The following is a 25,881-nucleotide window of genomic DNA, read 5'->3' on the forward strand; positions in this document are numbered from 1 at the left end:
TGTCTGATAGGCAAGGGCCTTTTCAGGCGGGCCAATCGGCGCGAGGGGCGGGGTCTGCGTGGCGCCGTCGACCGGCGTCCGGCGCTGCCCAGTGTGGCTGTGGCGCCGCCCGCCTCGGACGCTCGCTACCGTCGCCTCTCCGCTCCCCATCGCCGGTCGTCCGCCGCCCGCCGCCAGCAGCCATGAGCGCGCCCGGCTCCGGTGTAGTCTGCCGTCCTCTAGATTAGTGCTCTCCGCCGCGACCGTCCACAGCATGGAGTCGCCCGCCGCGAGCCCGCCGGCCAACTTGCCTCAGACCAAAGGTAGGCTCTCCCGCCCTACCGCGCGGCCCGAACCACACTAAGTTCGATCCCGTCCGGGGACACTGGACTCCCTTCCGGGCCGGGCATGGGCAGCGGCACTCCAGCCCAGGACTGGGTCCAGCCCAAGTCCGGGACCTCGCCGGACCTCACTGGAATCCGGATCTTAGGCCGTGGGACTGCACCCAGGCAGGACTGGTTCTCCTTACCCGGCTCCAAGTCTGGAGCTTCATCGTGAGCTCCTCGTTTAGGCTTCCGGGCTGCATCCCGGACTCTGCCGGGATTTCACTGATCCCTGCGAGAGGGTCCTTGGGCTGCACCAGCCCCCTCAGGCCAGGTTCCTGGATTGTGTCCAGGCTGGAATTTATTCTCCTCTGGGCCCCAGGGCTGTGTTCCCAAAGCCGGAAACCTGCCTAGTCTTGAACTCAGAACTCCTCCTCTCCTCCAGCTCCCTCCATCCTTGTGAGTCTTCCTTAGCCCATACCTCCCTGGCCTGCACACTGGCCGCCTGCTCTCCTCCCTGGGGCTGTCTCTGTAGAACTTCCTGGCGGCTCCACTTCTTAGCTCAGCCCGTGCTGCCTACTTCTGGTTGACTCAGTGGCAGTCTTCTCACTGCACGTTAAGGAGCTGACCTCTTCCTGCACTTGGTATTTCTTGGACTGCTGCTTTCAGACCTGTTGTTTGCTACTCGGGCTAGCGGCTGGGCCCGGGACTAACCGTACAAGGCTTGGGCTTGTCTTCTCCAAGTAACTGACTGGCTTTCCTGGAAATTTCTGTGAGGTGGCGGTGCTGCTGCGTGGGCTGCAGCGGCAGCAGCATTTGTCATGGGAAGTGAGGGGGACAAGACTTGGATGGCAAAGACAGTTTTTTTTTTTTTTTTTTTTTTTTTTTTTCCAGGAAGAGAGAAAGACGTTTTTGACAAGTCAGGGACTAAGTAGGTTGATCTGCAGAAAAGAGAATTCCAAACTAGACCTAGAGCTGTGACTGGGTTGACTCTCAGCATTCTGTATCTGCCGCTGCCTCGCCTGGTCAGTCTCTTGACATGTCCAGACCTTATTAACGAAACAGATACCAGGGGTGTGATGTGAGATTGAATGGAGAATGGTCTGAAGGCAGCATGAGCGAGATGATCAGGAACCTAGCTAAGCATCTGGCATGTAGTTGGTACACAGGGGGGAAAAAGTTGCTGCATGACCTTGGCTGTCTGCAGCTTTTCTTACTGGAAAGGCTCAGCCCTGGGGGGGTCAGGGCTCAGCTTTGGATTGCAGCTAACTGCAGAGTACAGATGGCCGGAATGGCAGGCATTTAGAGAGTGCTTGGGCAGTGGTGGCCTTCTCTCTCCTGACCTAGGAAGCCTCGACCTCAGGAGTCCTGGTCCTGGGCAGGCTGTCCTGGGCAGGCGGGGGCTTTTTCAGTCCCCTGCAGCTGGCTTCCATGGCTGTGCAGGAGCCCAGTAGGCGGGGTAATTGCATCTTACGTAAGTGGGAGGCCAGATCCCTGACCATTGCCCAACTTCTGTGAGTAACTAGGGAGGCACTTGTTGGGGGAGGTGATTGGGGAGGGACTTGCCGTGCAGACCTCGTGGAACTTGAGAACCAGGAAATTAGATGCTGCTCCACTCAGGAAGGGTTTGGAAGCAGTGTTTGCTTTGGAGGCATTTCAGCTCTTCCAGGCGAGAGGTGCCGCATCAAAATAAAAGTTGCAGTTGTAGAGTACAAGGGAGAGGGATTGTGGGTGATGTAGCAAAGCGCTGATTGGGGATACTGTTGACCCTCATGTGCTGCGTGACTCGAGGCCTGGCACTGGACTCTGGGTCCGTCTTCTGAGAGAGCCAATATAAATTTGCAGATTGTAGGTTAGGTGACATGATATTGGGTGGGTTGGGTGGAGGTCAGACTCTCTCCAAGACCTAGGATCCCTGTAGCCTTTTAGGGGTCTGGAGACATCTGTGGTGGTGGAATAACAATATCCATTCACCAAAAAAAAAAAAAAAAACGCTTGAGTTGCCGGGCCAGGCAGTGGTGGCGCACGCCTTTAATACCAGTACTCGGGAGGCAGAGACAGGTGGATCTCTGTGAGTTCGAGGCTAGCCTGGTCTACAGAGTGAGTTCCAGGAAATGTGCAAAGCTACAGAGGAAACCCTGTCTCGAAAAACTAAAAACAAACAAGCAAACAGAAAACGCTTGAGTTGTCACTTACCAAGCTTTTTGCCACGTGTTTATTCCCGGTAACCCCATTTGCTCATTAACAGGGGCTCAGGGACACTAACCATTTACAGAGGCTCGATAGCTGTGATAGCCAGAGCGTGGGTGGTTACAGCAGGACAACAAGATGCTCTCTCCTGTGTTCCCTGCGTCCCGTTCCTATATGAGGTGCCTAGGGGAACAGTGGGACCCTGGCGTTCTGGCCATCACCCCCATGTCCACTGGACCTGGGGGCCTGCTGACGCACTTACTGTGCATGCAGTCTTTAACAGTGGATGCTTCCCCCAGTGTGGCCCTGCAACAGATGCAAAGGTGTGGAGGTGGAGGCCCTGGGGAGTCTGCACCAGCGTGGACCCTGCAGGAACTCTTTTCCACCTTTGCAGACGACTTAAAGGAAATCACACTTCTCTGTGCATATATAGATACACGCATGCCGCAGCATGGCGCATGTATGGACGTCTCTCTGGAAGTCAGAATACACTTAGTGCGAGTCAGTTCTCTCGTTCAACCTCTACCATGTGGGGTTCGGGCATAGAACTTGGGTCCTCAGGCTTGATAGTAAGTACCCTCACCTGCTGAGCCATCTTGCCAGCCTGTTTGCTGAGAACTTTGGACAGAGCAGGGAGTGGTAGCGCCTGACCTTTGGTGGGGAATTTTATCTGTGAACCTTCCCACTGGACAGCTGACAGCCTGTCCTTTGTGCCCAAGCCTGGGAAGTTCTCCCCAAATGTGAGAGGCCCATAGGTCCCTTCAGCTTTGCTCGTTAGTGGGCCACTGGCTGCGGTCAGAGGCCAAGGGCAGCTGGTACAGGGACACGTGTGCTCAGGGTGGTCTGGGGAACCCTGTGCGTATTGTTAGGGGTGGCCTTTGTCGCTCTGCTGGGGGGTGTTCTCACTGGAGCTCATTGGTGGCTGCTGCCGCCTCTGGCAGCCCAGGGAGGCTGCAGGAGCACTGAATATCTTGTCCTGGTCCTGCCTGCTATGGTTATAGCTTTCCTCCTGTCCCAGGAGTTGGAAAGACTAGAGGGTGGCACCTTGGGGACTTCCCCCTGTCCTAGTGTGACGCACAGGAAACTCTCTATCAGCCAGCCTGCGGCTCAGGGCCTGAAGGCAGTAAAGTTCCCAGTCAGCCTGTGTGGGGAGAGGCAGCCAGGCTTCCGGTGGGTGAATCAGCAGGCGCTGGGTGCTGACTCACCATGGGCATGCCAGTCACTGCCTATAGCTTAAAGGGGCAATGCCTGGCAGACAGTTGTAGGGGGTTACGTACCTGGCCCTGTAGGCTGCCCCTGGCTCTGAGCTGGACACCACAGGTCGTCTGTTCTTGAGCTGGACCTGGCTTCTGGGCAGGCCCTCCTGTCCTGTCCAGGAACTTCCTCTGTTAGGTAAACGACTCTTGCTTCCTCTTGCTCACTATTTAGGAGTAGGTGGCAGCTGCTGTTGACTGCCCCTGGCCCAGAGAACAGGGCCTGCGGAAAGCCAGAAGCAGTGGCCTTGCAGGGTCAGCTAGGTTGAACTACTTGTGTTCAGATCCCCATTCTGCTCATTTTGCAACGTGACATTGAACAAATTGCCTCTGGTGCATTCTCGACACTTTGTGTAGGTTTCAGTCCCATGGGTAGGGCCCATCTTTTGGAGAAGAAGCCCAAGATTTTGTTTTGTTTTGTTTTGTTTTTTCCCCCAGCAAAATGAGCTAGCGAGCCCTGCCTTTATGGATGCAGATGGCCTTATCCAGTGGCCAGGTGTCAGGTTCTGGTCATTCCAGCTATAATGGGTCTAGGATTTGGTCCTGACTCCATTGCTTCCTCACCTGGGTAAATGGCATGTCCTCTTTGACTCAGCCCTCTTCTCCGAAGTGGGAGGAAGCGTCTTTCCCTGCAGGGTGGTAGTAAAGATGGGAGATAGTGTTTCCCAAACAAATGGCATCTGTTATTATTTAATTGGTGGGATTGTGGCTGCTTTTCATTGGGAGGTGGATAAATAGCCTTTGATGATGTACTCGTAAGATCTGTGACACAAGGCTTCGCTGGTCGGAGAGCCAGAACTCGCTATGCTCCAGGACAGTGCTTCTCGACCGTCCTCAAGCTTCAACCCTTTAATACATGATACAGTGGTGACCCCCAACCGTAAAATGATTTTCATTGCTATTTCGTAACCATAGTTTGCTACTGTTAAGAATCATAATGTATATACCTGTGTTTTCTGATGGTCTTAGGCGACCACGTGAAAGGGTCATTTGACCCCGGAAGGGATCTCGACCTGCAGGCTGAGAACTGCTGCTCTAGGATCTCTTCCTCCTCTGCTTCCTAAACTGCAGCTGTAGACTACTATTACTGCCTGGGTAGCCTCAGGAAGTTAAGAGGGGATTATAGAACTGAGGTGCTTGGGCCTTCCTGCAGACCTGTCCCTGTCACTCAGCTTTGCTGTTCAGTGGCATTGAAGACATCAGTGATGGAAGCCTTGGAGGTGTGGGGCTGACCTAAGGGTAGACTCTCCTGGACTAGTTTCTTAGGTAGTAGGATTTCATCGATGTCAGATCTGGTGCTAGCCTGGGGAGTGCAGGGCTCATTCTGAATTCTCTCAAGTCTCCCCTTGATTGGTTTTCCATGTTGCCCAGCATCCCGGATAGATTTTTCTTTGCCATTTCACATAAAGAGCAGAGACAATGCTCTATCTTACGAGGCCACATAGACAATAAGCCTAGCCATACTTGGCCTTGGGAGAGTCCGCAGCTTCCTGCCCTGACCCTTCTCCCTGCCTGCTGGATTGCTGTAGTGCCTTGGCTGAGCTGGAGTTCTAGGGCTGCCCTGACTTCTCAGGGATGCTGTGTCCAGCAGCACCCACAGCTAGTCCCTGACCCTGAGCGCCTCAGCTGAACCTTCCTTCCATGTATGGGCCGGTGGTGAAGCCTCCTCTGTGACCCCCTCCTGGTTAGGCTTCCTTTTCCTTCTCTCCCTCTTCCTCATTTTCCCTTTACTCCCCATCTCCCCAGTACCGCACCTCATATTTCCTTTCTTTTTTCTCTTTTTGAGACTTAATGACAGATGTGCCCTACCACTCCTGGTTTTATGTGGTGGTGTGGATCAAACTCAGGGTCTCTGGGGATTCAGTCCAGGGCCCCCGTGCATGCTGGGTAAGCACTCTACCAACTGAGCCACACCCCAGCCCCTTCAGTTCTTTTTAAAATTCGAGCTTACTAGCATTCAGTTGGTGGAGACAAGAGGATCCGAAGTTCAGTGTTGCAAATAGGCATGGTGGTGCATACCTTTAATCTCAGCACGTAGGTAGGAGTCAGAGGCCATAGTAGGACCCTGTCTCAAAAGGAAAATTTCAGTGTCATCCTCAGCTGTTTACTATACAGTGAGTTCTTACATGAGACTGTCTCAAAATACATAGGTAAAATTGAACTTTGGTATGCCCAACGTGTGTTTAGCCCTCTGTTCTACCGAGGCCCAGGCTGCATCCACATGGTGGACGACAGGGCAGCCCTGAGGTGAGAATGGAAGGAAACTGGAGTCAGCTGTCTGGGAGCACAGTGCCTCTTCGCTCTTGGCTTTGGCTTCATTTGTGCTGGGACCTCGGTGGGAGGGAGGTTCTATGTGCTGGTTGGTAGAGGTGCTGGTTTAGGGCAGCTCGGAGTCTATGTGGGTGAGTGATTTTCTGGCTGCCGCAACTTGTGTCATGCCTACCTGTGTGGCTGCAGGAACAATCTTGGCATTGGTCCCTTGTATCACTGCAAATGTCACCAAGTTCAGAAGCTTGTCTTGAGTCAGCAAGTGTGCAGTGACAGGCCAGGTTCCTTGGGGACAGGGCTGCAAAGGGCCCTGGATATTAGCAGCAGGATTGGGCCTAGTCAAGGGGCAGGTTGTGGTCAGGGGGAGCCAAGGGCCAGTACTTCGGCCTGGCACATGGTAACTCACTGAGTTGCCATGGGAGTGGGCGGGCTGTCAGAGACGTCATTTCTCATGGAAGGGAAATGGGCAGTTTTGACAGCCGGCAGGATGAAGGGTCGCACCTAGTGAGGTGTGGCCGGAGGAGAAGGATTCTTGCTCCTGTTGACCTGTGAAGCCGGTACTGGGCCCTGGCATTGGTAGGGGCTGTGCCCTTGGCAGCCATAGTCTCTTTCCTTTCCTGCCTGTGCCTGGCCCCGCTGCCATGCCCAGAGGTTCTGGCTCAGTGATTCTGTGGCTACCCCAGCCAGTATCAGGTTCTCAGCTGACCTCCAGGCACTTGAAGCTGGCATATTTTAGCTACCAAGAGGAAGCTGCTCACCAAAAAAAAAAGCCCACCCTTCTCTTTGGACCTCAGTTTTCCCTGTTTAGTTGTGGGTGGTCTTGTTTATTCTCTAAAAGACTGCTGGATGGAGATGGCCAGCTGAGTGGGAAGATGGGACATCTTGCCTCTGACACTTAAGCAGCAACATTAGCTCCCAGTTTGGTTGGCTTAGGTGCCCGGGCCCAGGACTTCTCCTGGAAACCAGATGCCATATTAAGCACTGGTGGTAGGGGTGGGGAGAGTAAACCAGGCATAAGTGTCACTGTTATCATTGGAAACCATGGGGTGGGACTTACTGTCTTATGATGCAGGGCTCTCACCAAGGGCGTGCTCTCTGTCTGTCCCTGCTGATGGTTGGATGTTAGAGCAAGCCGGCCTGTTCGGGATCCTGTCCGTACCCCAGCAGATGCACACAATGCCCTTTGTCAAGCCATCTCTCCCCTTTGCCTGACTTGTACAGTGGATCAGTGAAAAACTTTTCCTCGTGGAGCCATGGAGAAGAGGGTGTAACGTGGGTGGTGGCCTCAGATAGCCCCCCCCCCTTATCCTCTGGGCACTGCTGGGTCCTGGGAGGTCTGCCAGACCTCTCCACATCATACTGAGGCCCTGGTGCCCAGAGAGGCATAATCATTTGCCCAAGAGTGCATAGCGAAGAAGTGACAGAGTGACAGCTGAACCCGACCACTCGGCTCCAGAGTGGCTTGTCTGGGAAAGTAACCGCAAGGAGTGGCAGAGGCCAGGGGGACTCAGGGACGGCAAGGGGACTAAGTTGCAACTATGGGCTGGCAGGATCAGGAACCAGACTGGATGGGGTCGAAGGGCCGAGAGAATAGTATATGCAAAGGGAATAAGGTGGAGGGCTGGGTGTGGGGGGGACAGTGGTACAGGTGGGAGGAGGTGGGGCCAGAAGTTCGCCGCCCTCATCTGTGGGTGCTTTGATGTCAGCGCTAGACTCGCAGGTAGGTGGTTGAATCCTGTCAGCCTCGGTTTCTTCACTTCTTCCCCGAGGAACTTCTGTGAGACTGGAGTGAGCTATGTAGATGCCTGGCGCTAGGCTGGCCTGCACAAAGGACCCTGCGATCCTGGCAGGCTTGTGGTTTGCTCATGGTGGCCAAGAGCCTCTGTTTGTTGTGGTGACAGTCACCACCTTGGGCCACACCTGGTGGGTAGCCCCAGGCTGCCTGACCATCTGGGCCCGGCCCTGACATTGGCATTGGATAGTGCCAGCGGTGTCTGGTGGCTTGAGGCCTTTGCCTGGGCTGTCTCCATGGTGGCCTTGCCCATTCCCTCTGACAGCTGGTGTGGCTGCACCAGTAGCTCAGGTCGCTCCTCACATAGGCTGCTGGCCCTGTTAGGGTAGCTGGCTGCGTGCTGCCCAGCCTGGGAAGATAAGAGAAGCTCACCACCATACCCAGCTACAGGTGTGGGCATGACCTTGACAGATGGGGCAATTGAGGCCTGGCAGAGGGCATATCTTATAATACCTCCCAGTCCACATCCACGGTGTTGTGGATGGGGTGGCACTATGATCTCCACTTAGGCAGGTTTGCCAGGGCTGGGGGTCAGGCTGTGGCTCTAGATGTTGCAAGCAGAGTTGTGCATTTTATTATGGAACACTTTATATTTTGGTTGCAAAGAGCCTCGTATCAGGAATGAAAACTAGATAGTACAGGCCGAAGTGCAGAGAGATAATGTGCGCATAAGCCAATCTGGGTACATACAGAGTTTTTGCAGCTGCCCAACTCTATCCCAGCACGTGTAGCCAGAGGTCATATCTGGCAAAGGCTTGGACCCACAGGTGCATGAGACACCCAGGGCCTGTCCCCTCAGCACAGGGAGAACCCCGCACCTCACCCCAAAGGGGTCTGCAGCGAGCCCAGCTACTCATCTTGGTCTCCTAGTCAGTACTTTTGAGAGCTACTTTGGGCTGGCCTGGACACACAGGCCTTATTACTACCTGAGTCACATCCCATGCTCTGGATTGCGTGTGGCTATGGCCAGATTGGCCAGAATCTGGTTTAGACATGGCTTCACGGACTGAGGTCTCCTGGCAGGTGGTGGCAGGTATAGTGGACAGCTCCTGACTATAGGGCTAGGTAGCCAGAGTGAGCTGGCGGCAGTTTCGCAGGAAGCTTCTGAGAAGGGCCGACATTTGGTCTGCTTTTCTGTCCTGTGTGACACTGAGACTTGTTGCATCTTTCTTACCCTGCTTTTCCCTGGAGTTTTCTCCCCACTTGGGGGTCAGTGCCTCGACTGCCTGGAGAAGCTGAGTGCCTGCTGCCAGTGGTGGGTGCCGAGCCCTGGGGCCCTAGAAGTTTGAGACGGAGATCCTGGGGTACCATCCCATTCAGGCCATGCGCCAGGCCAAGCCTCCGTTGCCCCAGTGGATGTCTGTGTTCTGGGGTGACCAATGAGGGAACTGAGACTCAGAGAGTGGAAGTACAGTGAGCAGGGACCTGATGGAGCCCAGGCTCAGCCACTCCCTCCCCAGGCTTGACCCTGGCGGCAGAAGGACATGGTGAGGCAGGGGTTGCTGTTACGGAGACCACCGAGTAGGCAGCTTCCACAGCAGGAGTTTGAGAGGAGGGTAGACAGTCCCCAGAGGCCATGCAGGAAGGCTTTCTTTCAAGCCTCTCTTTGGCTTAGAGGTGGCATTTGGCTTCCTCTTTTGTACCCCAATTTCCTCTATTATAAGGATACCAGTTGTGCTGGAAGATCACTCTCTTACCTGGCAGGCAAAAAGCTCTAGGTTTCGTCTCCATGTACATATGTGTGTGCCCATGTACACACACAAACACACTCACCAGTCCTGTCACACTGGATCAGGGCCAACTCTAATGACTTCATTTTGATTTAATTAACTCTGCCAAAAAACAAAAAAAAACCCTGTTCTCCAAATAAGGTTACATTTGGGGGTCAAGACTTCAGCATATACGTTTTGAAAGACACAGCTCAGCTCAGACCAGAGACCTAGGACATGAGCTTTTGTGTGGTTGGGAACATTGGTACTGGGCAGACTACATTCCATTCCTGCTGCTAAGAGGCCTGGAAACTCATGCATAGCTGAGCATTTGTGTGTGTGTGTGTGTGTGTGTGTGTGTGTGTGTGTGTGTGTGTGTGTGTGTCTTATAGGCACAGCTGTCTGGTGCCTCCCAGCTGCAGGGCAGCTCCTCGGAGGGTGGGGCTTGGCTTTGCCATTGTGCTGGGGAGAAGGCCTGCGCCTGGCCCCCTGCCTGAGGGGGACCATGCTCTGAATACCTCCAGGCTCTGAGGGTCCTCTTGGCACTGATCACACTGTCCCTTGGGTATCCATGTCTGGAGGAGCAGGTAGTGAGGACCAGGGGCCTGAGTCACCTCTCTCCCCACCTCTGCCCAGCCCAGGACTAAGAGTTGACCAGAGCCCTGTCTTCTCTCCACTTCAGGAAAGTCCAAAAGGAAAAAGGATTTGCGGATAGCCTGCGTGTCCAGGCCACCCGTGCCCAGCCCCACGTGAGTCCGCCTTAAGTTCCTCACTCTGTTCAGACTTGGAGAAACTTCTTGAAGGAGGTCAGGAGTGTGAGTCAGAAGTAGGGACATGGGGTCAGAGGTGGGTGAGAGAGCTATTCTTCTCCTCCTGTCCTGGTGGCTCTAGCGGAGACTGAGGAGCATTGGCCGTATGCTCCAGGCCTTCCCAGTCCTTGTCTTGGGGGCTCTGTCAGGGCTGCCTGGCCATACTGTTACACGTAGACCTAGTAGACGTTCAATATCAATGAAATGGGGTGGCTGTGTAAGCTGCCCTCAGGACCAGATGCATCTCACCTCCATACCCCTGTTGATTCTTCTCCCAGAGAAGCTTATGGCTCTGCTCTCTCTACAGACCTCCGCGGAACCTTGACTCCCGGACCTTCATCACTATAGGAGACAGAGTAGGTGGTGACTGGACCTGGGAGGCCTCCTGCTTCATTCCATAGGGCCATTGAGAGGTGGCCATGGGTGGTAGACAGAGCTTGGCTCTGGGGAAGAACTTCTTTCCTGTCTTGCTGGTTGTGGCCCTGGGCCACCTGGCCTTGAACCTATCTGGAAGAAGTACATTCCACCTGCCTTATAGGGCTGTGGGGAGCCCAGAACTGCCTATCTCAGAGGGTAGGCTGTGAATCTCCCACTTCTCTATCACCTGGAAACAGCATGTTGGACATGCAGGCTCCTGGGCCCCAGACCTCAGGTCAGACCCTAGACTCTATATCGTACATACCTGAGTGCCTCGAAAGGCTACCTGCTTTGAGAAGCCCGACTTGGGGATGTACACCAGGGCAAAGCATGCTGGGAGCCTCTTGGCAGCGCCTACCTACCCAGCTCCTGTCACTGCCTGGTGTCCTGTTAGTCTGATTGCATAATCCCATATATCTCATTCAGGGGCGGGGACTCCCATAAAGACTCTGTAGATGATTGACTAGTGTCTCCCTCTGCTGAGATGTGTGTGAAAGAGGGAAGAGTTCCTTTCAAAGTCTCCAAGTATTTGGTTTTGAACCCATTTGATAGAGATCTGTGGCAGGCTCAGATTGGCTAAGTGATTTCCACAGGGTCACACAGCATGGCATACAGCCTCTTCAAACTCGAATCTGATCCGCTTGTCCTCTGCTCTTTTTTCCTGGGTGAGGGAGAAGAGTCAGTCTCTACTTGATGATGGTCACTAATCACCTCTCCCTTTTGCCTCCTAAGAACTTTGAGGTGGAGGCTGATGACTTGGTGACCATCTCAGAGCTGGGCCGTGGAGCCTACGGGGTGGTGGAGAAGGTGCGACATGCTCAGAGTGGTACCATCATGGCTGTAAAGGTAAGCAGGGCTCACCCTACCGGAGGAGCAAGCACTTGAGGGGGCACGGACCGAGCTGCAGGTTGACTGCCTACCTGTGGCCTTGTCCCTCACTGTCATCACCCGCATTGAGGCAGAACTTCTCAGACCAGGCCAGGCCATGGACTGCCCAAGGCTCCTGGTCCTCATGGACTAGGCAAGGGGTGCGGCCTACACATGGCCCTGACATGCATCTCTCCTGCAGCGCATCCGGGCCACTGTGAACTCACAGGAGCAGAAACGCCTGCTTATGGACCTAGACATCAACATGCGCACGGTTGACTGTTTCTACACAGTCACCTTCTACGGCGCCCTCTTCAGAGAGGTAGGCTCTGTCTCCGCCCACCTCTTGCCAACCGCTACTGCCATGCCACGGCTACTGTGTGTAGTTGCTGGGACCTTGGATACAGGGGAGCCACACTGAGCTCTCTGTCACCTAAGACAGCTTAGATGGGATCTGGAGAGGCAAGCTTGGAAGCCTGGCTTCCTTGTTCCTGGGCAACTCTGTGCCTCGGTTTCCTTGTCTGAAGATGAAGCAGGTGTCTGAGCAGGTCTCTTTAGGTTGTGGTCAGGGGCCTGATCTTGGGCCCGGCCCTCAGTAGCAGCTGAGATTTATATTTGCGGCTATTTGCTTTCTGCTAGTACCTGAGTGGGCATGCAGGGTGAGCCCCAAGGGGGGAAGCACTGTGGAGGGGTGACGACCTGGGCTAGATTCTAGATGCAGAGGACTGGCTGTATGTCGGGGTAGAGGACTGGAGGGTGAGGCAAGGTATAAGGTCTAGGATCAAGAGTATAGAGCTGCCCCCGAGCCAGCTGGAAGCATATAGTGTTGGGAGCAGCATGAGGTGAGCCCCAGAGTCAGCGTGGAGCAGGGACTTCCCATGGTGACCTGCCATCTCGGAGCTCTTGAGTGGTCCGCAGTGGTCCTCTGCCCTGGCTTCCCGTTTGGATCTTTCTCAAGTCCCAGTGATGGCTCAGACCCCACCTTACACATTTCATGTGGTGGGCTGATACCCCGGGTAAGTGTCAGCTGACTCTGTGCTCGGGAGGTTCTGGCCTGAGCCACCTCTACTGCAGGTCATCTCAAGGCTGTGCAGGTTTGTCGGGGAGAGGAGACGTCATTTCCAGTCATAGGAATTTGGTTCTTGTCCCTGTGTGTCCTGAAAGTCCCAGGACACACTAGGCTCCTGCTTCCTTGGGGGCACTATGGCGCTAGGGCACAGGTGGAGGAGACTGGGGCTAGGTGGCGTGGACTGCATGGTCAGGTGTCAGAAAGGCAAATCTGAAAGGCAGCCAGGGGTGGTGAGGGGTTCAGGAACATCTGAGGTGTGTGTGGGAGTGGGGGGTGGTTATGATGTCCCTTCCTAGGTGGAGGCTGGACCTGGTGCTCAAGGCCAGGCTGTTCTGGGCTGGGGAGGCCACTGGGAGCCTATAGGTTGTCAGGGCTGGGTGGCATTAGTGGAGCAGCTAAGCACTGGGTGTTCTCTTAGGGGGATGTATGGATCTGCATGGAGCTCATGGACACTTCCCTGGACAAGTTCTACCGGAAGGTGCTGGACAAGAACATGACAATTCCGGAGGACATCCTGGGCGAGATCGCTGTGTCTGTGAGTGGCCTGGTTCTACCCAGCATGCACAGAACCTGCTGTGTGACTGAATCTTGGTGGAGCAATTGTCCCCTGAAGGCTCAGTACTTCTAAAACCTTGGAGCATTACCTTCCTGGAGAGGCCCCAGGCTGGAGCTCCTTAGGCTTGGCCACCACCTGCCTCCAAGCCTGTGAATGCAGCTCGCAGGTTCCCGCCCATTTTGAAGAAAAGAGCTTAGTCCTGCCTCATACTAAGACACCCCATGGTAGCTCCAGAGGTCCAGGCTGTGATAGGGAAATGTTTGCTTTCTGAGTCTACTGTTTCTAGAGGAGGGCAACAACTCTGGTTTGAGCGTTGCTACAGCTGAGCAGGGGGTAGAATCAAGGATGCCCTATAATCCTGTTTGCCCCTGGAAGCGTTTAAACCATCCCATGCCTCCAGCCCTTCTCTTTCCTAGTCCCCGGAGGTAGCTCTCTCCTAGGGGAGTTATAGAAACCTGGGGGGCCTGGTAGGTCTTGGTGATGTCCCTTGGGCAGCACCACTTGGGATTTGTGGAGTGAGAGGAAAGGCAGGAAACTGTCAAGTCTGTCCTAGGACAGCCAGGATGATGGGCACATCTGGGGCATGGGCAGGAACTGGGTGACAGGGCTAGGGTGTGTTTAGAGGAGCTGAGGTTGGCTGCTTTGTTATCGTTGGTGTTACCTGGAATAACAGCGGTCCTGCCTCCCCCACCCCTATTCAGATCGTGCGGGCCCTGGAACACCTGCACAGCCAGCTGTCTGTGATCCACAGAGGTCAGTGTCCTCCGCCAGCCACCGAGGCTCAGGGAGGGACAGACTGTCATACACCTGGTGGGGTGTGGGTCACTTTCTGCGTTTGTGCCTTTGGGTCTGCTGTGCTCAGAACAGGAGGAACTAACTGGATGCTTGCTCTTCCTGGGCTCCATTGTCCACTTCTCATATGTACAGTTCACGTACTGTGAAACACCTAGGTTGTGGCGTGTCCCTCTGGGAATCGGATACAGACTTCCTCTTACCCCTCCACGCAACCATCCTGAGCTTTTCTGGGCTCCTTTTGCCCTTGTGGCCACTAGTCTGGTTTTTCCCCTCCAGGGTTATTAGTTATTAAGAATCAGCCTCCCGCCAGGTCGCCTTTAATCCCAGCACTAGGGAGGCAGAGGCAGGCGAGTCTCTGAGTTTGAGGCCAGAGCTAGTTCCAGGAGAACTACACAAAGAAACTCTGTCTCAAAAAAACAAAAGCTAAACAAAACAAAATAAAGACAAAGACAACCTCCCACTAACTTGGTTGCACTGCGCTTAGAAAATGGAGGAGGCCATATCAACTTGGATGCTCAGTACTCACCCCAGTTCCATCCTCGGGTCATCATTGTTGGCCCGTTGCCATGGAAGCTTCCTGTCCTTCTCTGTGCATCTTTGCCTTCACACATCCACATGGACCTTTGCTCGGAAGTTCCTGCCTCCTGTGAGGCACATTTGCACGCACAGACCCATCCTCACACTGTCACCCACCCTATTGTTCACCCACTTCCTTCTGCTTGCTAGATCGGTGTCTCTAGCAGGTGGTGCGCATGCGTAGCCAGCCCTAGGTGGTGTCTCCAGGGCTCCGATGTCTCTCTGGTAGGGAGAGGTTGAAGTGCATCCTGACTCACTGTCCAGCTATGGGATGGGGCCTGCTGCTGCACTTCTCACTGCTTCTCTTTCCTTGCCCTAACCTTGGAGCATTGGGTAACCTGCTGCTGGACCACAGGGCACTAGAGGAGGCAGCATCTCACTTGGCACCGGCTGAGAAAGGTCTGCTCTCCTTGTAGATGTGAAGCCATCCAATGTCCTTATCAACAAGGAGGGGCATGTGAAGATGTGCGACTTCGGCATCAGTGGCTACCTGGTGGACTCTGTGGCAAAGACAATGGATGCTGGCTGCAAGCCTTATATGGCTGTAAGTGGGGGCATCCTGCCTAGGTGGAGGACAGGACAAGATTCTGCTTCTATATAGTGGGCTGGATTTTTCCAGCTGTACCTCCCGCCACCATTTACCTGCGCTGCAAGATTCCTGTTTGGATGAACTTGTAGTCTATAGAACCTGTGATCCCTGTTATTAGGAAGGCAGAGTTCCTTGGGACTGGGGGCCTGGTGGGAAGGCAAGGATTGGCTCTGGCTCTTGCTGGCCTATCTCATGTAAGCAGGGGAACCTGATGGCACTCTGCCATGGAGTAGAAGAGAAGGGTCTAATGGAGGGGCCTTGGCTGGTTGTTCAAGTCCTTGGTCTCTCTTGCAGCCTGAAAGGATCAACCCTGAGCTGAATCAGAAAGGCTACAATGTCAAGTCTGACGTCTGGAGCCTCGGCATCACCATGGTACTGTCTGGGCTGGGTGCAGCACTTGCTGGTCCAGTGGGGTGGGGTGTGTCTATGTTGGGGTCCATGAACTCCAGGTAGTTTAAATCTCGGAAGAAAGAGTTGGTTTCAGGGTTCAAGAAAACAAATGTACCATCAAACATTCCTATTGGGTAAGAGGACATTTGTGAGGTAGAGGACCTCCTTCCTGGGGGCTCAGTTGAACCATCATGGATGTTCCCTGGATTCTGTGATGTTAGCCTTTTCCCTAGAGTCATGGGTAGATAAGAAATCCCAGCTGATGCTAAGTTTATTTCTTGCCATGCAAGCCATTTCCAAATCAAGAAGGTAAACTCTTAGCTGGGCACGATGGCACCCTCCTGTGATGTGATTCCTGTGGTAGCACCCTTTTGTAATGTGATACTTTGGAAGGCAGAGGCAGAAGGATCAGGAGTTGAAAGTTATCCTCAACTTCATAGTGAATTTAAAGGACTCTGTCTCAATACCCTTCCCAACCCTCAAAAAAAAAAAGTAATTGAGCTTTTCCATACCAGGAGCCTGTTGCTATAGGTTCCTGTTGTATTTCTGCCAGCTCAGCGTGGTGAGGCTCTGGATCCTGGCCTCGTAGAGGCTGAGAGGATCCTTGGCTTGGAGGGAGGGGCAGGGGCTAGCCCATTAGGATTGAGTTGGACCAGGTAAATCTAAGTCCAGGTGTAGGGATGCACCTCTGCCTTCTTGACCTGCCTGGCACAGAGCTCCAGTTCACCTATTGATGTGATAAAACACAATAACCAAAAGCAATTTGGGGAGGAAAGGGTTTATTTTGGCTTACAGCTCTCAGGTCACACCCCTTCACTGAGGGAAGTCAAGGCGGGCACCTGGAGGCAGGACCTGAAAGAAGCAGAAGCCATGGAGGAGTGCTGCCTACTGGCTTGCTGCTCCTGGCTTGCTGAGCCTGTTTTGTTACATCACCTGGGACCACCAGCCTAGAGGTTGAGTCGAATACCTACAGTGAGCTGGGGCCTCCCACATCAGTTATCAATGAAGAAAATGCACAGGCTTGCTCATAGGCCAGTCTGCTGGGGACCATTTCTCAATTGAGGTTCCCTCTTCCCAGATGACTCTAGCTTGTGTTGAATTAATATTAAACTAGCCAGCACAATGTTGCAATGGAGTTGAATTCTTTGAAGGTGGGGGCACTTCTTTACTACACGTGTGTGGGAAAATGCCCTGGTATCTTAGTTCTTGATAGAGCAAGAACAATCTGTCTGCAGTTGCAATGACCTTTAACAAAAAGCGACGTTCTGGCCATCCGGAGTCACCGTTACCAATACACACTGCCCATTTTCTTGGTTACCTCATGTTTAATTGTTCTGAGACTCTTCCCAAGGTTGATCTCATGACTTTTGGGTAAGACATTTTTGTTGTTAAAGAGGCTTAATCTTGAAGGCTGGGGTCTAAGTTTTACAATAGCTTTTCAGGCTGCGGAAATAGCAGCAAGGCTTGGGATGTCTTCCAGATTTCCTAGAACCTCTTCCTCCAAGTCCACCACTCATGTTTATCCTCGGCCCAACATTTCCACTTAAAATGCTGTCATCCAGGGAGCAGTTACACAATTCAACTCATCCCCCTCGGGGTGGCCCCAGGAGCTCTGGGCACACACATTTTCTATGTCTCAGAATACAAGGAGGTTCCCCCCACAGACACAGGTCACACCCAGGAACGTTCTCAGCCAGGAAGGAGTGTTGACGAAGTGCTGACCTGAGTGGACTTGGAGGAAGAGAGTCTCCATGTCCACTGCTCTCCCTGATGTTCAGCTGTTAGAGGGGGCTGCCTCCTGGGGGTGGTCAGTCTTTCTGTAAATAATTTCTTGTGATAGGTGACTGCCTTATGCCTACGCTGAGGTAGCTTTTCTTGATCATTTTCTAAGCTCTTCAGAAGAACAGATCATCAGACAAGATGGTTGAGGCCCAGGGTCTGGTGATTTGGTTAGGTATATGGTGCCGCTGAGCTTTCTCTTAGAGTCTGCAGAAAGGCCCCACCGTAGAGTCTGGAAATGCTGAAGCACTACTGAGTCTGCACGGTTCTGTCCTGTGGACAGACACACAGGGTGGCACACACTCCCCTCCCCCCCATGCTGTTCTCATGTTGGCTGGAAAGGCCTGGAGACTGATGGGGAAGCCCCTTCCTAGCTGAGTCTTTAGCGCTCTGTTTGTACAGGTTGCACTTGTTTGAGTGGTATCTCTTCCATTCCTTATGGTGGCCACAGCCTGCTCTCCCAGTCAGGAGGTATCCATGCAGGAGAGTCCGCCATGCTCTCTTGTCCTCACTAGTAAAAGCAACAGCTGGAGAGGTGGCCCTGAATATTGAAGTCTGTGCTGGGGAGGTATTGGAGAGGGAGTAGCTGGGGCCAACAGGGACTAGGACTTGATACAGTGAGGTACTCTGCTGACTGCTGCTGCCTTGTGGGAAGGTGTCTGTGGCTGCCACTCCCCCAGGGCTAGACTTAGTCTGAGCTAGTTCTGCTAACCCAGTCAGAGATGCTTAGTACTGGCATCCCAGTATTTGACCTACTGCTGGGTGTGAGGGCAGTCAGTGAGAGCACCACTGGCCTGGCCTGGGGTACTGGGGAAGGATGGCCAGGTCCCTTCCACTTTGTGCTTCTGGGTACAAAGTTCGGGTCATCTGATGTCTGGAGCCCGCTGACTCTGCCGCTGTCCCTACTGCAGATCGAGATGGCCATACTGCGGTTCCCTTATGAGTCCTGGGGGACACCGTTCCAGCAGCTGAAGCAGGTGGTGGAGGAGCCGTCCCCACAGCTCCCAGCAGACCAGTTCTCCCCTGAGTTTGTGGACTTCACGAGCCAGTGGTGAGTGTCTGGGCTGTGTCCTCTCCTCCTGCATCCAGGAAACCCTTGAGCCACGCGGTAGCAAGAGGCAGGAAGCAGTGGCAGCTGCAGCGGGGGCAAAACCTGAGTGCCAGTGGGAGGTTTTCGTTGAGACTTCCCTGGGCAGGCTGAATCAGGTAGACTCAAGGAGGGGAGGAACAGTGGGTGTGTGATATTATGTATATTACCAGAGATTAAAATGCATAGTGAAGTGCGCTTTTATCGGTGCCTAGAAGTTTTTATCAAATTACAGAAAGCTCAAGGAAGCTTTATAAAAATCATGTTTAGAGTTATAAAAGAATAAAAAAGGCAATTATACAGACCATGTTCTCTAACCATAATTAAATAACCACACGGAAAGTAAAAGTGGCTTCTTGTAAAGAACTCTGGGGTTAGGAGATTTAGAAAATACCTTCTTTTTAAGAAGAAACTAGTGAGAGCAAACCGGCGTTTGTGTGCTGTGGGTCAAGAGGGGCTCGGAGAGCAAGACAAAGCCTCTCAATAGAAAACAAGAAAAACTGAAAGCAGCTGAGCCCAGCAGCGAGGCTCATTGATTAGTTTGACCCTTTCTGATTGGACCTTCGTGCTCCAGAACCATTAACTGAAGCCTTCCTTCTGGTAAAGGATAATTTAGTATGTGGTCATTAGGCAGAACACTTCAGGGTTGGTGTCATGGAGACAGCTGGACTCCAAGAGGCAAGGAAAGTTGCTACAAGACTGTAGTTTGTACCCGTGGACCCCCAGCCACTTTGCGAGACCCCCAGACAGTCTCGCTCCTTCTCTGGGCCCCAGGAGTATGCTGCTTTAATGGGGGCAAGCCCAGCCTGTCTGGATTCGCTTCCTCCGTGTGAGCCTGGCTTCACTGCCCTCTTTCCTAGCCTAAGGAAGAACCCCGCCGAGCGCATGAGCTACCTGGAGCTGATGGTGAGTGTGCACGGGAAGTGCCCTGCCCTGCCCTGCCCCCTGTGCTCTGTAGTGGCTGGGTGGGGCTCCCTGGAAGAGGGTTGCCTCCGAGGGTTCACATGCACAAGCCAGGCCTTGTGGAAGGGTGCACAATGCTGTGACAGTAGGGCCGAGGGGTCGGTGTGGCATCCGAGAATGCTTCCTAGACGAGGTGCCATTTGAACTGAGCTGGAAGGATGGACATGGGCTTCTTGCTGATGAAAGAAGGGTAGAGGGTCTAGTGGAGCAGAGGCCTGGTACCCTCGAGGAAGGAGGTGTTTGTATAGTGGGAGCGTTACTGCAGGAGACTGAGGCAGAGCCCCAAGCTCTGATGCTTTTGGAGGGCTTCTGGGGTAGTAGACAGCAGGAGTTGGCGAGGCGGGAGGAGCATGCTGGGGTGGATCAGGCCTGGGGGGGGTTCCCCTTTATACTTCCTCCTGTACCCCTTCACCCCCAGAAACTGTGCCTCTGTTTCCTACCAGGAACACCCTTTCTTCACCTTGCACAAAACTAAGAAGACGGACATTGCTGCCTTTGTGAAGGAGATCCTGGGAGAGGATTCATAGGCCTGGGACCCCACTGGTCTGCCAGCATCCCATACCCGTCCACTGGGGCAGCACTTACCTACAGCCATAAGCTACTGCCATTCTGGTCCTGGGCATTCCAGGAGGAAGTGAGGGGGTTGTTCCTGTCTGGCTTGGCAACTAGCTCTCCCAAGTGCCAAAGAATCCGACCTCAGGGGGCTTCCTAGCCAGGCCCACATGGGCCCCACAGTGCCTCTGCTGTTGCTGCTCCCAGGGTCTCAGGCCTCCACCCAAGGGATGAATTTGGAGGGGTCTTTGTACCCCCCCGCAGATGCTGTTGCCTCTTGAAGAGGAGGCAGCAGGTGCTTCTGTGGACAGGCCATAACCTTGGTACTGTCCTGGATGCTACCCAGGTTGTATATATATTTTAAATCACAACTGAATGGACTTTGTACACTGGCCTGCATCAGGGACATCTCTATCCTGTCTCGGGTGCTGAGGACACACTATGGGGATGAGCCATGGGAATCCCCTAAGACTTTCCTGGGAGATGTGTTGAATTGCCCAAGGCCGTCCCCCAGCACTGGCCAGTGGTCTCTCGGGGGCACACTGACCTAGCCCCCTAGCCTCCACCTCTAGTGATATTTGCCTTTATTTTTAAACTGTTATCCTTGTTGCCCTTTGCTTTGTGGGTGTCGCTGGTTTTTCTTGCATGGTTTGAAGCTGGTCACCTCACCCTACGTGCCAGCAGGATCACAGCTACCCCTGTGCCCAGGCTGGAGTCTACAGGATGGCTCAGGCTCTTTGCACAAGGCCACCAGGGGAGCCATACCAACTCTCCAAGTGTGACCAGCTCATGGGAGCTAATAGGTTTACTTTGGTGGTGTTTTTAAAAAAAATAAAAAAAAAAGAAAGAAAGAAAATATATTTTTGTGAAGAAAGGCCTGCCTTTCCCAGCCTTTCCCTGGGCAGGAACCTATTGCTGTTTTAATTAAAAAAAACAAACCAAAAAACTGTGTATGGCTGACTTTGGCAAGCCTGCTCTTTCTTGGGGAGTGGTGGAATCCTTACTTCGGGACTGTACCAGGACGACATGACTAGGGCCTGGAGGCTGCCGACCCCCCAGGGCCTTTTACTTGCCTGTCCACGATTCACAGGAGGACACAGGTTCTTGGGGTGCTGTGGTGAGGTGTTTCATTCCATGGCCACCCAGGCTAGATCCTTGTAAGGTCACCTGAAGTCTGCTGATAGCCAGAGGTAGAGAGATGACTGTCGGGTAGGAAGTGGCAGGTTCCACACTGATTGCATTATGTTGTCTGAGCTTACAGGTGAGAAAATGTTCTCAGAGAGTTCCCAACACTGACTCGAAGCCAGCGGAGGCCCAGGGCAGGTAGCGGTGCCTAGAAGAAGGCTTGGAGGGTGTTGCTTGGTAGAAAGCCCTAGTCCTGTGCTTTTTGACATGTGGACTAGGACAGAGACCCCCCACAGGCCTTATCTCCTGTAAGGAGGAATGTGTGTGGTCTTAGGTACTGGTGTATTCAGGTGCTTGGTTAACATCCTAAAGGACTTGTGTCCATACCCTTCGGGGTCATCAGAACCTGGTGGCTTCTCCCAGCTTAAACGTAGGTCCAGAGCTATAGTCCTCTGGAGGGAGGGTTATTACTGGCTGGGACGGAGTCGTGTGTGCTCATGCCCAAGCCGGAAGACTGGAGTGTGACTTCAGGCATAGGTGGACCACGGGGGAGAGTCAGCACATCACAAAGGTGATGTTGTTGCCTTGGTGTGCCTGGGAGAGCACAGCATCGCATGGGAGTTTCCACCACCTTTCCTCACCGGCCTCTCCTGTAACTTCCCTGGTTCAGCTTTCATAGCTTCACAGAGCCTCTCGCCTTTAGACCAAAGGTTGGTTCTCATCTCAGAGGCCGGTATGGGCCAGCCCTGTCCCATTTTCCTGTCACTACCTGAGGGAGTCCTAACAGGAAGGCCATGACTTAAAAGAATGGCCCACCAAGCTTAATGTCATCAGGGCAGATGATTGACCCGCCACATCTCACATTCCCTGTGAGAGGGAACCGCCAATCCCTAAGGGGACTTGGTCAACTTTGGTTGAATAAATAAGGCAAGAGAGAATCTGAAGCCAGGCGGAGAGTAGTGAGCGCCCACAGGATAAAGCAGGAGTGTTTTGGGGCTCGCGCATGCGCAGGTCGACAGTCCTTCGTCTAGGGCGCGGCCGGATCGCATTTCCCTGACCGCCAGGAGGCGGCAGAGTCTCGACTTAGTCCAGCCCCTCTAGGCTCTGTAGGTTTTCTGCAGGGTGCTCGCCAAACTCAGCGCTGCAGGGCAATCTGAGGGCGCCGGCTCTGCAGCTGGCAAACCATTCGGCTTCTAGAGGGCAGCGCGCTTTGCGGAGTGCTCAGCGGCCGACCAAACAGGCTCTGCAAAGTAGATAGAAATTTGCAACCCGCTGTGGGCCTCCAAGAGACTCAATAGTTTACCAAGCACTTCACAGTTTGCTTGCTGAAATCTGGCTGGCACCTCACAGCATATTCCTCTACGGCATATAATACTCGCAAATAGTGGTTTCCGTCCCTTTACCATTTGGACACCTTTAGCCCGCCATCCAGTATGCAAGTCACACTGACATTTCAAAGCACAGCCCCATGGCTGCAGCGAAGGTCCCACATCGGGCTCCTTGCTTAGTGGCAGACTCCTCTTCTCCCTAGTCCCACTTCTGGAGTCAGGGTCAGGGGACTAGGAACCTATTAGAGTCCTACAGAGACCCGTTGTCTCTGTTTGCCGTCAGGCAGCTGGTGGAACCAGTGGGCATTTCTAGGTCGGGTTAATATCTCTGGACTGATGGACACAGAGGCTTTTCTGTTCACACCACAAAGGCCACCAAGCAATTCCAACACTACAGCGGTGAGGCGTGTTCTAGAACTGCTTCTGAAGACACGTGGCACTTACTGGACATTCCTTCCCAGAGGCCAGGGCAGGCCGCCGCTGTTAAACACCAGCTATCTCTCCTCCCTCAGAACTGTACTGCAGCTCCTGCTCAAAGTTTCTCCAGAATAGTTACTACTGACTGTTGGCGTCTTGAGTCACTCAGGAGACAAGCCAGTGGGCATGCCCGAGACAGTTTCTGGATCAGGTTAACTGAGGTGGCGAGACCCCGTCCTAAATGTGACGCCTTTCTATGGCGTAGCATCCTGGACTGAATGAAAAGCAGAAAGCAAGAGGACAGCATCCGTCTCCCTCTCCTCTTGACTATGGATGATGCACTGTGGCCAACTGCCTCCAGCTCTGGCCACCATGAACTTCCCACCACGATGGACTGACTGTGCCTTCCAATTGAGCCAAAGGTCAAACCTTCCTCCCTTAAACGGCGTTGGTCAGGCTTTTTGTCACAGTAACAAGAAGATTACCTAGTATCTTCCAGGAGTCCTGCAGTGCCCCGGAGTAGCTGGCCTGCTACTACTCTGCTCCTTACCCCTTGCTTATTTCCAAAGATGCAAACACACTGTCTTCTCCTTCCCCCAATACTTTGCCTTGAGATCTTCTGCTCAGAGACCCCCTCCCCAGAAAGTCTGCCCGACTACCTGCGGCTTGCCTCGTTTCCTTAATAGCTATTTGTCGGCATCCTTGTCCCTTCTCTGCCTCCGGGGACTGACCAGGAGAGTCTGATTGCTCAGAGCCTGACTCAGTGCATGTGTGAGCTGGAAGGTGGGATGGGAGACACAAGACCTTGATGAAAGGTCCCCACAGCTATGTGAAGTCTGGACAGCCCTGGTATGGAACCAGCCCCACCATGGCTGACTTCCTGTGGGGTCTCCCTGCACACCCAGGATGATCCAATTCTATGCTGGAGGCTGGGCCGGGAGAAGCCTTTTGCTCACCTGGTTACGTGGATGTCAGTACCATAGGCCCAGAACCTGCCAGCTCCTCTCCCTTCCAGTTGTGAAAACCTGCACAAGCTGCCAGAAGCTCTCTTCTCTATATCAAGCTTTTTTCTGTTTTGTTTTGTGGGCAGGGACATACTCGGGCAGCAGGATCCAAGTTACCCCATCTCCCAGCAGGAAGGTAGGAGTGGGTGCCTCAGACTTTCCCCATCTCTCTCACACCCATGGAGACTTGAGCATCGGTTTTTACCTCTATACTCCCCACCCCTGCCAGGGAGGTCACTCCACAAAGACAAGCTTTCTGGAGGGTCCTGGTCTGTCATCTGGCCCTGTTCTGCTTCCTGAAGCCGGCAACATGGAGCTGCGTGCACATTCTAGCATGTGGAGTGATTGCTTCTCTAACCTCCCTCCCAAGCACATGGGAGGGTTTACATAGACACTAGCTATGTACATTACATTCAGCAGAGCCCCCTTTATCTTCATGCCCTGGGCAGCTGGTAGTAAGGCTCTCCAGAAGCTCACAGAGGTTCAAACAGATTCTGGCCACTCAGAGAGAGCAGAGCCACAGAGGGCACAGAAACCAGATGTTCTCATGACCCAAGCTCTGCACCATTGCACCTGGGCTACCTACCAAGCCAGGTGTAGCCAGCCACAGTCATCTGTGGTACAGCAGGCACTCTGTTTCTTTTGAATGCCAGAAGGAACATGGGGGACTTGACTTGGGTAGCTGCTCTGTCTGGTTGGGGTGGAGCAGTTGCTCTGTTCATGAATCTCCCAGACGTTCCTTCCCAGGGTGCACTGCTGCATGGCACCTCAAGAAAGTGAGATCTCTGCAGCAGGGGTGTTTGGGTTCTCTGTGGGGCTTGGCACATGGCAGATGCTGTCTGAGCACCTACTGTGTAGCAGGCAGCGTTCTAGCCCTGGAGAGCCAAGCAAGGGTACCAGCCCTGCGCCCATTCTCAGCCAACTCAGCTGGCATCACCTTCCCTGCCATCGCTCCCCAGGGAGAAACATCTGGTTACATTCAATTAATTATCACGATCATCACAGCTGATGAAGCTCAGTTACCAGTCAGTCATTCCATTTGATTCATTGAATTACTTCAATTGAATTTAAACGCTCCCAGGTGGGAGGGCACTCACTGGCACTGAGAGGACGTGGGTTTGAAGGACAGGTGGCACTGGCCCCTGTGGGCTACCCAGGGAGTAGGACTTGATTTCCAAGGAAGGGTGGTGGAGCAAGAGACATGTGCCAGGACTGCTTTGTGCTTTGCCTTCAGAACTCTACTCTGTGTCCCTTACTCTCCATCCCCAGCGCAGATAGCCCCGAGTCCCACTCTGACCTTGAAGATGTCCTAGCATCTTTCTGAAATTTCACTTCCTCTGCTACACACCGACTTCTCCTCCAAATATCGATCCTCTAGGACCATGGCAGCTTCAGCAACGCCCTGCAAAGTGCAAAGACCCACGAAAGGCAGCCACTGGGCACTTCATTCCTGTGCTTGTCCCTCTGGTCCATGTTCAGACCCCAGTCCACTATCCTTTCCATAGCTGGTGCTGCTGACTGAAGCCTTCTGTGTGGAGCCAGGCTTGCCCTCTGAACCTGACTCTCTCTCAGTGTCTGTCCCATAGGCTGCTGGGGTAAGGAGGACAGGCCTTTAGCATATAGGAACAAGGACAGAAGCTCGACCAGGTCCCCAAACTCTGCTGGGGCTCACTGAGTGCAGTGACTGTTGGGAAACTTTAGTGAGTTGCCATGCCTCTCAGGGCTCAGTTTTGCCAGCAGAGGGCCGTGTGCAGCTCGCCTCGAAGGTGGCCTCAGTCTGGGGAAGCGTCTTCACAGGATGCAGGCTCAGGGTCACGGGTACCATCACTCCCCTCAGCACCTTCTGTCTAGTTTTCCTGTCAAGAATAGCTGTCAGAGAGTTTCTATCCAGCCTAAGACAAAAAGGCTGTCTTGGCTTTCAGGGGCTCTAGAGTCTGTGCTGGCCTGTGCCCCAGACCTGAAGCATCAGAATCCCAGACACGAGTCTGGTCCTTTCAGTTCTTGCAGTGGGAAACAGGACATTGCCCTACCCAGGACCACACAC

General features: G+C 53.5%; 1 protein-coding gene across 2 annotated transcripts; it reads left to right on the forward strand.

The window, feature by feature from the left end:
• Positions 1 to 77: 77 nt before the first annotated feature.
• On the forward strand, positions 78 to 20,837 carry Map2k3 (mitogen-activated protein kinase kinase 3). Of its 2 annotated transcripts, XM_028857494.2 has the most exons (12): positions 82 to 302; positions 10,197 to 10,263; positions 10,631 to 10,679; positions 11,473 to 11,586; positions 11,810 to 11,929; positions 13,095 to 13,211; positions 13,934 to 13,985; positions 15,020 to 15,147; positions 15,487 to 15,564; positions 18,273 to 18,412; positions 19,309 to 19,354; positions 19,855 to 20,837. In XM_028857494.2, the coding sequence occupies exons 1-12, from the start codon at positions 254 to 256 to the stop codon at positions 19,936 to 19,938; spliced, it is 1,044 nt and encodes a 347-aa protein (XP_028713327.1). In that variant the 5' UTR covers positions 82 to 253; the 3' UTR covers positions 19,939 to 20,837. The 2 variants fall into 2 exon arrangements, with proteins under 2 accessions (XP_037057365.1, XP_028713327.1); XM_037201470.1 differs by lacking the exon at positions 19,855 to 20,837 and having other exon boundaries at positions 78 to 302; positions 19,223 to 19,310.
• Positions 20,838 to 25,881: the final 5,044 nt, after the last annotated feature.

Source organism: Peromyscus leucopus, chromosome 8b, assembly GCF_004664715.2.
Source record: "Peromyscus leucopus breed LL Stock chromosome 8b, UCI_PerLeu_2.1, whole genome shotgun sequence".
In the NCBI taxonomy this organism is placed as follows: domain Eukaryota; kingdom Metazoa; phylum Chordata; class Mammalia; order Rodentia; family Cricetidae; genus Peromyscus; species Peromyscus leucopus.

Excerpts from the sequence above, each read along its gene's own strand:
- Map2k3 (XM_028857494.2), top strand. The coding sequence starts at position 254 with ATGGAGTCGCCCGCCGCGAGCCCGCCGGCCAACTTGCCTCAGACCAAA. Across the intron at positions 303-10,196 it reads CAACTTGCCTCAGACCAAAG|GAAAGTCCAAAAGGAAAAAG; the intron begins GTAGGCTCTCCC and ends TCTCCACTTCAG. Across the intron at positions 13,212-13,933 it reads TGGGCGAGATCGCTGTGTCT|ATCGTGCGGGCCCTGGAACA; the intron begins GTGAGTGGCCTG and ends ACCCCTATTCAG.